We start from the raw sequence: 12,068 nt of genomic DNA, 5'->3' as shown, positions 1-12,068 counted from the left end.
ATTAGGTGAGTTATTAATAAACAAATAATTGATATCACAAAATTGTTAAAGAATATTTTAGCTGACGTGGTAGATAAAGTTTAAATTTCTATAACATTAAAAACGCTTCAAAAAAATTTTCATACAAATTATAGTAGCTAGCTAGCATCAAATTGCGAACGTGGTTTCCCTTGTTAAACACGTCTTTTTAACATTTTCAGATCCTAAAAAAGAAAAGACTGATGGAAACTTGGCACAGAATGGTGCTATGTCCCCGAACGGGGATGGTCCCTTGCACGTCACGCAGCCATCCGGTTGTCAGCAACTCGAAAGCAGCGGTGGCAACGGGAACATGTCCCAACATCCGGCCGGATCGAAACCAGAAAGGCCGAGCACTCTGGGACACGGAAAACTCACCAGGAGACTGTTGTGTTACCACAGCGAGCACTGTGAGTAAAGGTTACCGTTCCGGTTGAACGCAAGACATTCTATCTCAAGATTTTCATTAGCTACCTACAAAACCTGGAAAAGTAATATTCTTAAAGGGGTCAGGGAAGGTTGTAGATTTTTCCATTTTCGCATTTGTTACTGAAAATCCTGTTCGAGATATTTCAATTATCCCATTATCGCAAACTTCCGAACCATTACAATTCATTCATAAAATAATTCTTCAATTCATACTATGCGCATATGCTTCATATGTAGCGATATCTATGAAAACTGGTTTTCACTAAATTTTAAATCACTGTTTAATTAAAATTTAGAATGAAAACACTTCTCAAATCGCAAAAATCGTGAAATGCAACCAACAGTAAACAACCAAATTCGACGTCAAAATTGGTGATTTTACAATTCAATGAAACCTCTGGCGGAAAAAATTTACCATAGTTTGCAAGTAAAATTGGAGTTGGTTGCATTGTGTTTATATGACGTTAATGTTTGCGTTGTGTTTTTTATGTTGATATTATTTTAAAAAAATGGTTCGTTTGGTATAGTTCGAGATTCAGTGCCTTTAGGGATTCATCCAAAAGTTCAACAGTAAAGGAAAAGCTTACCGGTTGCAAATCCAAACACAAAACAAATTGCTCTGTTGATAGATGTCACTATGTCACTAAAATATAATATTAAATTAGCACTTAATGTTGCTGTAAAAAAGCGGTTTACGTCAATCTCCATAAAGCACACGCCACAAAAAATAATAACAGAACAACAAATTCTCGTTTATGCACATTGAGATTACAACACGCCACCACCGGAGAAAAATTTCGCGAGTTCTTCATGTAAAAAATGCCAAAGTATACGACATGTCCTCGGATATGTTGTTTTTAAGCGTCCTGGTAAAATTTTAATTTAAATATTTTTAAATATAAGTTATCTGGTGTAGGGCTCTATGGCTCTAGTTGGGATTTTACGATTATCTGCAGCGTCTTCTCGCGATGAATATCGAATATTCGAGTTCTTTACCAAAAGACGAGCCCTGCAGTCAAGCATTTGTTAGCGGATTACAGCCCGTTCGGATTTCTCATCACAGTATTATATGTTTCCAGTTAATGAAGGGCAGCAGGGACCACCTGGCAGCACGCCACCTCCCCAAGAGAAACAGCCACACGGCATGCCGCCCCCACCCATGGCAGGCCCCGGGATGTTCATTCTTTCGGAACTGCCCGAACCTCCCATACCAGTGTCTGAGATAGGACCGATACCACCACCGCCGATGTTCAGTTCGCCAAGTCCAATGCCTCACAGACAATCTTCCCCGTTACCGAATCCCGGAGACTACGATTACGAAGGTTGTTATCTATTCATTGATGTTGTTCAACAATTCATTGAAAAGCAACAAGCTACTTGTTATTTTAAGAAGTCGTTTGTTGCGGTAAAAATCCAAGGATGTTAACAACATTGTAATTAAGATTCTGCGTTAGTATTATTTTCGCCTGCGTTGTTAAGTGTACCTCGTAAACATCGGGGGTATTTATTCAAATGTAATTAAATAAATTACTTAGAGATCACATGTTGCAAAATATATTTTCTAAATTTTCAAAACTCCCATTACATGGAGTCCGGGAAATCAGCATTTGAAGGACGTGCAATATTTGCCGAGAGGCATAAGACTTTTTAAAGAAATGCAAATCACAGATTTTTATTCTACCATAACATTGTTCCGGGATTGAATTTTGCATATTTATGACTACCCACCAATCCTAAAACGTGTTTGCGATTTTCTCATCAACATAAATAATTCATCCAGTTAATAATCAGCTACCTAACCTTTCGGGTATCGAAAAAATTGTGTTACCATTTCTTGTTTCCTGTTGCAGCTATCTACAAAATATATCTTAAATAAAAAATAAACAAAATCTTACACAGAAAAATATAATAAAAAGGATTTTATATAATAAAACACCCCCAGAGTGGGTCTTCTTGTCTTTGTTACGGTTCGGTGCTGCGGGCAGGAAGTTCCCAAAATCTGTTTTTCTATCATTTTTACTTTTGAATACTAAAACTGAAGCAATATGCAGAAGAATGTCCTTTTCGTGAGACACAGTGAAATGTATTAAAAAAAACTAATTTGGTATTGTCGTTCAAAACCGAATTTAATAAATAGCCTATCTGTTTGTAGAAAACGATGAAGATGAGGATTACGACCCAGAGTATGATGACGAAAATTCGTACATGTACAGAATGCCTCAACCAGATCCTGCCATAGACACAAGTCGAATAGACGAAATACCTGCCAAAGAGCCAAAGTTCAACGCTATGCCTTTAAAGTCTGCGCTGAAGAAGAAGAACAGTTCGGGTACCCCCCAGGGTACCCCTACCCAAGAGAACAGACCGCTCACCATCAGGCAGCAAGAGCACAATTCTAGTTTTAGGTGAGTAGTCAATTCAACATTTGGTTTAAGTAATAAAACAGTAATTTGAATCATCTCCTTGGATTTTTTCAATGATACGAAAATACATTCTTGTTTAGCTAATAATATGTTTTGTTTCTAATCCCATATGTTTTCTCTTTTGTGACCACAGAAGGCCGTCTTTAAGGCCTAGGATAAAGTTATGGTAAATATTGATGTAGTGTGAGATTTTGATGTGCCTTTAAAACCATCATTCATGTTCATTTTTTATATTCGGATCATTTCATTTAGTATAGAAAACTATTAGGTTACAACATATAGACGGAAAACATTTTAAGACTTTCGCACCTAGCGTTCCCTTTCTTCCTCGTGCTCTGTTTTTCTATAGCGTATGTTAAACCTTATTGGCCAAATCTAAATATTACCAGGCGAACAAAAAATCGAATGCTATGGACAGACGGCGTCCCAGAGTTGTTGTGTGAAATTCCCACACCTCACCGTGCTTAGGCCATTCAGTGTGCGAAAAGGCTGAAAGAGCAATTCGAAGATTAATCCCCAATTATATTTCCAGTTCGAAGCCAAAGTTCGGGATAGCCATAGAAAACAAGGAAAACACTCGACCTTATGTGATTCGGGAAGATGACAATGATAGTGATTCCAACGATGGACCGATACACTATCGGGACGATGACGGCAACGTGTCCGAAGATAGTCAGTTGGCGTTAAAAGTGGCGAGGAAAGAAAGCTTGTCGCTAAAATTGTCATTGAGACCGGATAGGCAGGATCTGATCAACAGGAACATACTGCAACTTCAGAGCGAAAACGAGCGGCAGGAATCGAAAGAAGCAATTGGCGCTCGATTGATAAGGAGGCTAAGCATGAGACCTACTCAAGAGGAACTGGAAGAAAGGAATATCTTAAAAAGTAGGTTTAGTGTTTTGATCTTTTGCAGGTGATTTGTGTGTGTCTTTCATTGTTTCATGTTATAAGATGGAAACCAGATTAAAATAAAAAAATAATTTTTTATATCTCAGAATCATCTCGGTGGGCTCATTTGGTATAATTTTTTTATGTTTACTCAGGACAGCTTAATCAGTCAACAATTGAGTGAGTGATGAGTTTTTTAATCAAATTTCACTATACTAGTAATACTCAAAAAGGCTAAAACCAATAGCGCGGGCTTCAAACAATCTTTTGTTTACATGAGTTTAATTGCCGTTCTTTCTTAATGTATGTTGTAATATTATCTTTTTTTTTTGTTTTTGCACCTTGACTTACATATAACTATTTTACTTTAGAACAAAGTCCCGCGGAGGAGAAGAAGCAAAAAGAAGAAAAAAAGCGATTTCTGCTTCGTAAACTTAGCTTTAGGCCGACGGTCGAGGAGCTCAAGGAAAAGAAAATCATCAGGTTTAATGATTACATTGAGGTGACGCAGGCGCACGATTATGACCGGCGGGCGGACAAACCCTGGACGCGGTTAACAACAAAGGACAAGGCGGCTATTAGAAAAGAACTGAACGAATTCAAGAGCTCGGAAATGGACGTGCATGAAGACAGTCGCCATTTAACAAGGTCAGTTTGTTGCTTAATTAATTAGTTACTCGCGGCTTTTATACTGGGTGTATTTATTTTTTAGTTAATTTTTCCACGGTTTTGTTTTTAATTTGTTATAGTTCAAAGAGTGTTAACTTGGTCGGTTACTTTTAAGGGGGAAAGAGAAAACAAAGAAATTACCGATTTTTCGGTAGAAAAAGTTTATCACAGAATCGTCGATTTAGTAGGTGGTAAATTATCTGTCCTACTCTATTTGGTTAATTGAATTTAACATTTAATCGGAAAATCTTATGTTGGTTTTCATGATTTTGTCCGAAAACTTAAAGTGTCTATTATAAACAAGGCCCAATTAATTTTTATTTGTAACTAAAGAAACGAGTAACAATTAATAATATCGAGAAAACCTGAAAATTCATAATATGTAGTCCCTCTTCTTGCATTTATGACTGTTTGTAATCGACGAAACCAGCTTTGAATTATATTATGGATAACGTGGCGCATTAGCAACTCTCTCAGCTCTTGGACACGTGGAATTGGTGTATGTCTTTGAATACGTCGTCTCATCCAGATATATAGTTATTATTAAAAGCGTCGTTCTGTATAAAGACCAACTCTGTACATGCGTCTGAACTGATTCCCTCCTTCCAAACCATAACCGAACGAGCACCATGTGGAAGGTTTTCATCAATACAACCTGGCGCATATCTTTCTCCGAGTCTCTTCCATACTCTCCCACGTCCATCTGACCTGGTGAGACAAAAACGGGAGTTATCAGAAACCATTCACATTTCTAACCTGCTGAAGTTGATTTCGAATCCAAACCGCAGAAGCTGTTCTATTCCGCCAACTTGCGGACCCAAAAAATCGATCATCCCGTTCGTTGGACATCCTTTTTTGACCGGATCCTGGCGTTTTGGTAATCGTAGCGCTGGTAGACATTTTGTACAACACAGATTTCTACCAACAATTCTTGCAGTTTCCCGTTTTCCTCGACCCTCTTGTATTAATGCTACAATCCTAGCCACAACAATAGGATCTAAAGGTATTATGGTCAGTTAAACACACCCTAGAATTTTTAATTGGGCCGAACTTGGTTATTTAAAATTTGAATATCGAATGCAAATAATTCACTGCCTATTAGATCGACCATTCGGTAATAAAACTTTTTCCAAATTATTTGAAATTTTTTGAGTGACCTAAAGTTTTTGCTCGCCAGTGTAAAACTTTCTTTTTTGAGATAAATTAGGAATAAAAAGTATCGCAAAGTAATCATAAGCAGAATTGTAAAGAGAAGGTAAAAATAATTATGACTCTTTACCATTTAGAATCAAATGCATCAATTACTTCGAGCTTAAATATATTGAAGGAAGGCTGTTTATATCGAGTTCTAAGAAATATAACAAATACAAATTATAGAGAAATCATTTCAAATTATCTTCAACCGAATTTTCAAATTATCTAAAACCGAATTTGAATTTGGTATTCTTGCTACCCAAATGTTATATATTTTTGTTTTAGAAAACTGTGCTTACAGCCAAAATTACGTTACTTTTCGTTAATAGGCAATAATATTTTTTCAGATTTCACAAAGTTAACACTAAAATTGTCCATAGGCAAGGACGCGTTGTTTGGGCCAGGGCCCCCGTCAAGCCTAACTTTAAACTTAACATGCATTATATTCTTAGTATGTAGAGAAGATAGCGTCGCCGAGATACTTAAAGTGTCATTTCAAAATGACCCCGTGTAAGTAAATATCGTTTGCAGTCTCATTATTTTGAAAAACGCAGTAACAATTTGTTTCATAGTAGATTGTCATTATCTTTTGTCCCGCTTACTAACTAATTGCTTATTGACAATTTTAGTGTACACTGAAGGAGATGGAGGCTTTTGTTTGTAAAAGTGTCTTATTACTGTCCGAAATACTATTACATTTGTTCGACTCCGATTTTTTAATTATTAAAGTACTGTCCTGGTCAAAAATATTTATAATTAAGTCTCTAGTGCTGTTTGGAGTACCGTAAACTAAAGGTTTTATTATGATGTTGCCGCAATGCATCTTATACAACCAATAGGAATAAAACAGGTTAACGGCAATTAACTTAACTTCGTAAAATTCGTCGAAATGTTGTGTTTTTTTTTGGTTATAGAAAACAATTCTCTAAGGAAATGTTTTATAACTTTTAGAGACTTGTTACTGTGTATATTGTGTTTTATTTACACATTTAATAAAAAATTATAATTTGATATTGTTTTAAATTTTCAGATTCCACAGGCCTTGACAATTGCAAGGTTCATTAGAAAAAAAACAAATTTCTGTGATGGGCGTAGCCGTAGACTTTATTAATTTTCCCCTAGCTGCTTAGCATGATTTTTGGACATGCTGTATATACGACAATTTTACGGATAAATTAATTACACAGAGGTGTGTAAATATATGTAATAATTGTTTTTGTACATAAGTAATTTTATATTACACAAAATGTTTTTATCAATAGAGTTTAATAGTAGATAATGGAAATCTTTTTGTGTTAATTTTTTTTGTTGGAAGGAACAAAACTAGCAGTTTGTAAATAAAGCTTACGTTACTATAAATACATCACTGGCGTGCAATAAGTGAGCACCACTGTGAATGATTTTATCCTTAGGTAATATCTGTATCTACCATATTGCAAGAAAACTGGCATTGCGCCTTTAGATCTCTGTTTCGTGCGTCATTTTCTCCTTTTAACTTGTTTTATAAATGTATTGTATTTCAAATCTATTAAGGTTCACAATTTTAATTTCATTACTACAGAAATTCGATTTTCGTAAATTTGAAGTTTTAAATATTTTTGTACATGTCTTTAAGATTAAGACATCACAAATACTAGCATTGCAATGTCTATGTAACATATCCAACATTTTTACTGCAATTTATATTTTGTGAAGTGATCAAATAACTTTTATCTATTTAAGCTCAAAAGTTATGAAGTTTTTTCTTTTTAATGTATAAATTCGTCCTGTCAATTTTTATTGCGGATTTATTTTATCTTTTTTATTTCGTTTAATGTATAGAATGTTAATAAACCAAATTTCGAAGATATTTCTAGACACACACTGTTGTATATTTGGAACTAGAGACAACTCTTGCTGTTGGCGATTAAAAACAAAAATGGTTTTTCCTAAAACCGTCAATAAACGCTTGCAAAATAGTTTTTGAAAATTGTGCTTGTTAAAATGTGGCGTTTTATGCGACAAGTAAAAATATACCTAATTGTATTCATACTCGATCGATTTATACCAACTTTAATAACAAGAAATGTCTTCCAAATAAATAAGACATTAAAATTGGATGTTGTTTCATTTCAAATATTTTGCCAATTCAATAAAACAAAATTGCGATCTACCAAAAACATGTATTTTCTGAAAGCTGATGATTCTTCAGAGCTGCCGCTAAACAGATTAAACAGAAATTCTACACTCACAGAACTCGCTTTTTTTTTTAATTAAATGGGATGAGTATACAGGGAGTCAACAATTTATATTATTAATATTACAAGATGTTAGAAAAATAACAATTACAATAAAACTAAAAAAAATGGCCAAACTCATTTTTCTCCAATTAGTATTTGTATCAGGTAGTATATTCCGATTATCTATAGTTCTCCAGATATTGCCATTTTTTTTTATTTGGTTTCCTCCTAAGGTTCAATTAATCTAAGTTAAATCTTCCTATTTTTAAAATGTCTTTTTGTAAATATTTAAAAAATAATAAAAAATTCCACCAACAGTAAATTTTCTTATATTTGGCAACCTGAACTGGATTTTAAAAAATCAACAAAACACAAAAAAACATCAGGCTTTAAAAAAGTTATTGACAAATAATGCAAAACCTAAAATAAATCGTAATGCCAGCGAAATCGACCTTAACAAAGTATGTGGTGTATCGTTTCCTATTTTTTATTACGTGAAACTACATAAACAAAGCGCACCTTTTAACTTTCTTTAAATAACACAGACTTCTTTCCAGTTGACCTTGTTGATTCAGATTTCAATATACTTTTAGCTGGAGTTAATCCATTAGGCCCTTGCTTGATGGCTTGCGATATTTTCATTAAGGTTAAACCTAAAATATTGAGCACATCAATTTTTCAACATTATTCTAAGATGTCGAAAAGAAGTGAAGAATTTCAAGGACACAACCAGAATATTTCAATATAACAAACAAAGACCACTCACTTGGTGAAGAACTACATCGTTTGTTGGTTTCATTGTACAGTTGGGATAATCTCTGACTTCTACGTTTTAAAGAGGAGTTTTCCTTTACATTAGACGATGCTACTATAGGTACAACTATTTCATTGCCAGAATTTTCTTCTCTTCTCTTCTGTTTCTGCACTTTGATAAATTCCATAATTTTAGACGTCTTTGGTTTTTTTAGTTTTTTTGGACGTCCCCGGGACTTTGTACTTTGTGTTTTTGGTTTCTGCTGTAACATTTCCTCCCAATTGTTGTGCTTCAATCTCTTTAGGTTTTCGAACCTCTTATCTATATCCTCCACTTGTATATAAATCATATCCCAAAACCCATGAAGATCTTGACAAGTCACAGTTTGAACATCACTTGAATTTATTCTACAGCGGTCAATTAAACGACGAAATTGTTCAAATTTCTTTGATATCAGTAGTTTTGATTGGCCTATTGCCACATTAATGGAGTCTATAGCGACCACAGGTATGTCAGGAGAAGCCAGATAATGCCGCCACTCCTCACACATCAACTCGATTCGTTCTATTTCCAATTCCAGTTTATTTGAAAAATACTTTGCCCCAGCCTTTGGGCTAGTATACTTATCAGAAACAGAAATATTATTTGAACAACTGCGTCTGTGAAACTCGTTTCTTGCTGATTTTTTTCCTCTAGATATTGTTACAAATGGGCTTATATATAAAGTTGGGGAAGTTGAGTCAAGTGAAGATTTCAATGGCGTTTTCACAAATTCAAAGCTCTTATCTAAATCACTGCTTTCGATGGGATTATCTGGCAAAGTAGAGTGCCTATCTACTGAAGTCTGGCATTCTGACTGAGATGTACTAGCAATTCTTACTGGAGTCTTTCTAAATGTAATCGGTTTTACTATACTTGGCGTTTCAAAAGTATTTGATACATTCCATAAGACAGACTTTTTCTGAGTTCTTTTTCTCAAACTATATCTTTCTGGTGTAGCTATTTCTGTATTACCATTTTCCTTTTCATCATCTTTAACTTTTCTTCTTGGGCGCAAGCAAGCCTTGATATTGTTCTCTTGAGTTACTTCTAAATCATGAATTTGTGTATCCTCTTCATGTACCAAACTATTTCCAGCACAACTCATGTTTATTAAGACTGATTGTTCTGCCTTGTCACATTGGTCTGGTTCTGGGATCTTAATGTAGTTTTTATGAGTTACTTCTAAATCATGAGTTTGGGTGACCTCTAGTTGTTTTGAGCTATTTCCATCACAATTGCTATTTATTTCACATGGCTCTGGTTCTTGGCTCTTAATGTTGCTCTCTTGAATTACTTCTAAATCATGGGCTTGCGTGTCCCCTTGATGTACTGCAGCATTGCCATCACAATTCTTGTTTATTATATCTGAATCTTCTGCCTTTTGACATGGGTCTGGTTCGGGCGTCTTGGTCTCTATAATATTAAAATTTATTAAAATCTGCATTCAGATATCACTTTATAACGATTGGCTACCTGTACCTCAGATAGGTAGGTAAGTAATAATACCAAATGCTTACTTTCAATCTTTTTAATGCCCTTTTTCAATGTCTTCTTATTTTGCATCCCTTCATTTTGTGTCCCTTTAGGAAAAGATGGATTATTTTTGGCAAATTGAGGTGTAATAATTTTTGAAGCACGATGAACTCGCAATTCTACAAAAAAACTTGTATTTTTATGTCTTGTCCTTGTTTTTTAGATGAAACTTAGATAAGTGAGTAGGTAACAAAAAATTAATAGTTTACTTGGGATCTTTTTGCCATCTTCCTTCACTATGCTCTGGGTTCCTTTAGAAGTTGATGGATTAACTTTGTGATCTTTCAGTTTGACACTTTCTAGAGCACAATGAACTCCACTTGTTTTTGAACTTCCACATGCCTTCTGTGGCGAGAGATCAAATGTCAATTGCCTGGTAAGTCCCTTAATTGTTGGGTTTGTTAGTTGTTTTATCGGTTTCAAACCACTTGGTGGACGGAATACATGATTAACTGGGGCAAACTGAGATTTCTTTAAAACTGGAATTGGTTTACCTAGAATGTATAAGAAACCAGTCATATAAGATAATATTAAAATTTACCAAGTTATTACTATCACATCTTTTTATATTATAAAGATAAATTACTCACCCTTTATAACTTTATTAACATTTTCAAGACTTGGAAAGGAATCTGTAGCAACATGGAATACTTTAAAGATTGGCTTTGCTCTTGCTTTATTTTGCTGTTTTGCTTTTGCTCTTTCCATTTTCCATTTTGATAAAAGTTCTAGGCGTTTGTTAGGTACTGCTGTTGATTCATTCACCTTCTTGTCAATTTTTTTAGGATGCTCCTGGACGTCTGCATTTTTATTTTTGTTTAAAATTTTAGAACTGACTTTCACCTCTTGTTTAGGAGTATTTATGGGAGATATGTTCCAATCAATATTTCTTCTCAACAAAGCCTCATTGTCCTTTTTTGCTTTGCGATAATTGTTATGAAGGTCCTTTCGATTTTGAGTAGATTGGGCTACATCCATTTTGTGCATGTTCAATAAAGCTCTTTTAAAAACCTCTGAAACATCTTCCATTATCCTTCAAAAAACAAACTACTAAACCACTAAACTAATAACAGTGTGAATTTAAAAAATACCTCCTTAAAAATAAAAAAATATAGTCTCTTGTCCTGTACTAATAAAATTATCACGCCCGATTACAATACCTCTCGGAAGAATAACTTTAATCTTCACTGCTAACTTAAAGAAAAACCGTTACCAATTGCTTTTAAATTCTTTGACAGCTGTTTTTCTCTGCTGGTGGTTAGTGTTGATCAGTTTCTGTTAGTCTGTTGTTGAGTTGAGAGGAGATGGCACATACAGCATTAGCATAACAAAAACTATCCATATACTTACCGGCAAATAGAGCCAGCAATATTGGATTACGGTTAAAGATTTAAGACATTCTCATTTTGCTTAGTCGAAAAAAACGATGTTAACCACGGACCATACCCGACGGATGGCGGCAATGGGCAAATAGAAACAGTGCTCTTCCTAATATCTTGTAAAACGAAAAGAAGAAGGCAGAATAAGTTGCCCAACAGTTTTTTGTGAAACGCACCATTCAATTGAATTGAAATTCATTTTCATAAACGTATAGGTTTCGACTTGCCGGAGGTTGTCGGTTCAATCCCCATCGGGTGCCTTGAGTGTTGTAATTGTTAAAAAAATTTATAAGTTACAAATTGCTTGTAAGCTGACCGAATTGCCTAATGAAGCAGTGGTCAAATAAACCGTAATTTTAAAAAAACGAAAGATAACTTAAATGAGTAAATAGTTGAGTACCAAACATCTTTTTATAGCGCCGTCTCCCTTCGAATGTTGGCGATCCATATAGCCAATCGAACCTTTGACACTGCTGTCCGGAATATATCTATCGAATTCTTACGTCTCAGCACAGATCTT

General features: G+C 34.7%; 2 protein-coding genes across 10 annotated transcripts in view; one reads left to right on the top strand and one right to left on the bottom strand.

The window, feature by feature from the left end:
- Positions 1-7,718, top strand: part of LOC132703995 (phosphatase and actin regulator 3-like) — a 92,174-nt gene extending 84,456 nt beyond the window's left edge. For 5 of the 6 annotated variants that reach the window (XM_060673587.1, XM_060673588.1, XM_060673589.1 and 2 more), the window contains 7 exons: positions 201-428; positions 1,527-1,769; positions 2,600-2,852; positions 3,004-3,036; positions 3,403-3,755; positions 4,130-4,406; positions 6,652-7,718. In XM_060673587.1, coding sequence (XP_060529570.1) covers positions 201-428; positions 1,527-1,769; positions 2,600-2,852; positions 3,004-3,036; positions 3,403-3,755; positions 4,130-4,406; positions 6,652-6,667 — 1,403 coding nt within the window. In that variant the 3' untranslated portion in view covers positions 6,668-7,718. The remainder of the gene's footprint in view (positions 1-200; positions 429-1,526; positions 1,770-2,599; positions 2,853-3,003; positions 3,037-3,402; positions 3,756-4,129; positions 4,407-6,651) is intronic. The other variant, XM_060673585.1, reaches the window with a different exon arrangement.
- Positions 7,719-7,797: 79 nt separating this feature from the next.
- On the bottom strand, positions 7,798-11,376 carry LOC132703994 (uncharacterized). Of its 4 annotated transcripts, none has more exons than XM_060673582.1 (6): positions 11,261-11,375; positions 10,760-11,219; positions 10,379-10,663; positions 10,154-10,288; positions 8,607-10,049; positions 7,798-8,493 (listed from the first exon to the last, which is right to left on the bottom strand). In XM_060673582.1, the coding sequence occupies exons 2-6, from the start codon at positions 11,196-11,198 to the stop codon at positions 8,363-8,365; spliced, it is 2,433 nt and encodes an 810-aa protein (XP_060529565.1). In that variant the 5' UTR covers positions 11,199-11,219; positions 11,261-11,375; the 3' UTR covers positions 7,798-8,362. The 4 variants fall into 4 exon arrangements, with proteins under 4 accessions (XP_060529565.1, XP_060529563.1, XP_060529564.1 ...); XM_060673580.1 differs by having other exon boundaries at positions 10,760-11,216; XM_060673581.1 differs by having other exon boundaries at positions 7,799-8,493; positions 10,760-11,202; positions 11,261-11,376.
- Positions 11,377-12,068: the final 692 nt, after the last annotated feature.

The sequence above is a fragment of the Cylas formicarius genome, unplaced genomic scaffold, assembly GCF_029955315.1.
Source record: "Cylas formicarius isolate icCylForm1 unplaced genomic scaffold, icCylForm1.1 PGA_scaffold_6__28_contigs__length_40554024, whole genome shotgun sequence".
In the NCBI taxonomy this organism is placed as follows: domain Eukaryota; kingdom Metazoa; phylum Arthropoda; class Insecta; order Coleoptera; family Brentidae; genus Cylas; species Cylas formicarius.
The sequence above is the reverse complement of the archived record's forward strand: the minus strand, read 5'-3'. Positions and strand labels throughout refer to the sequence as shown.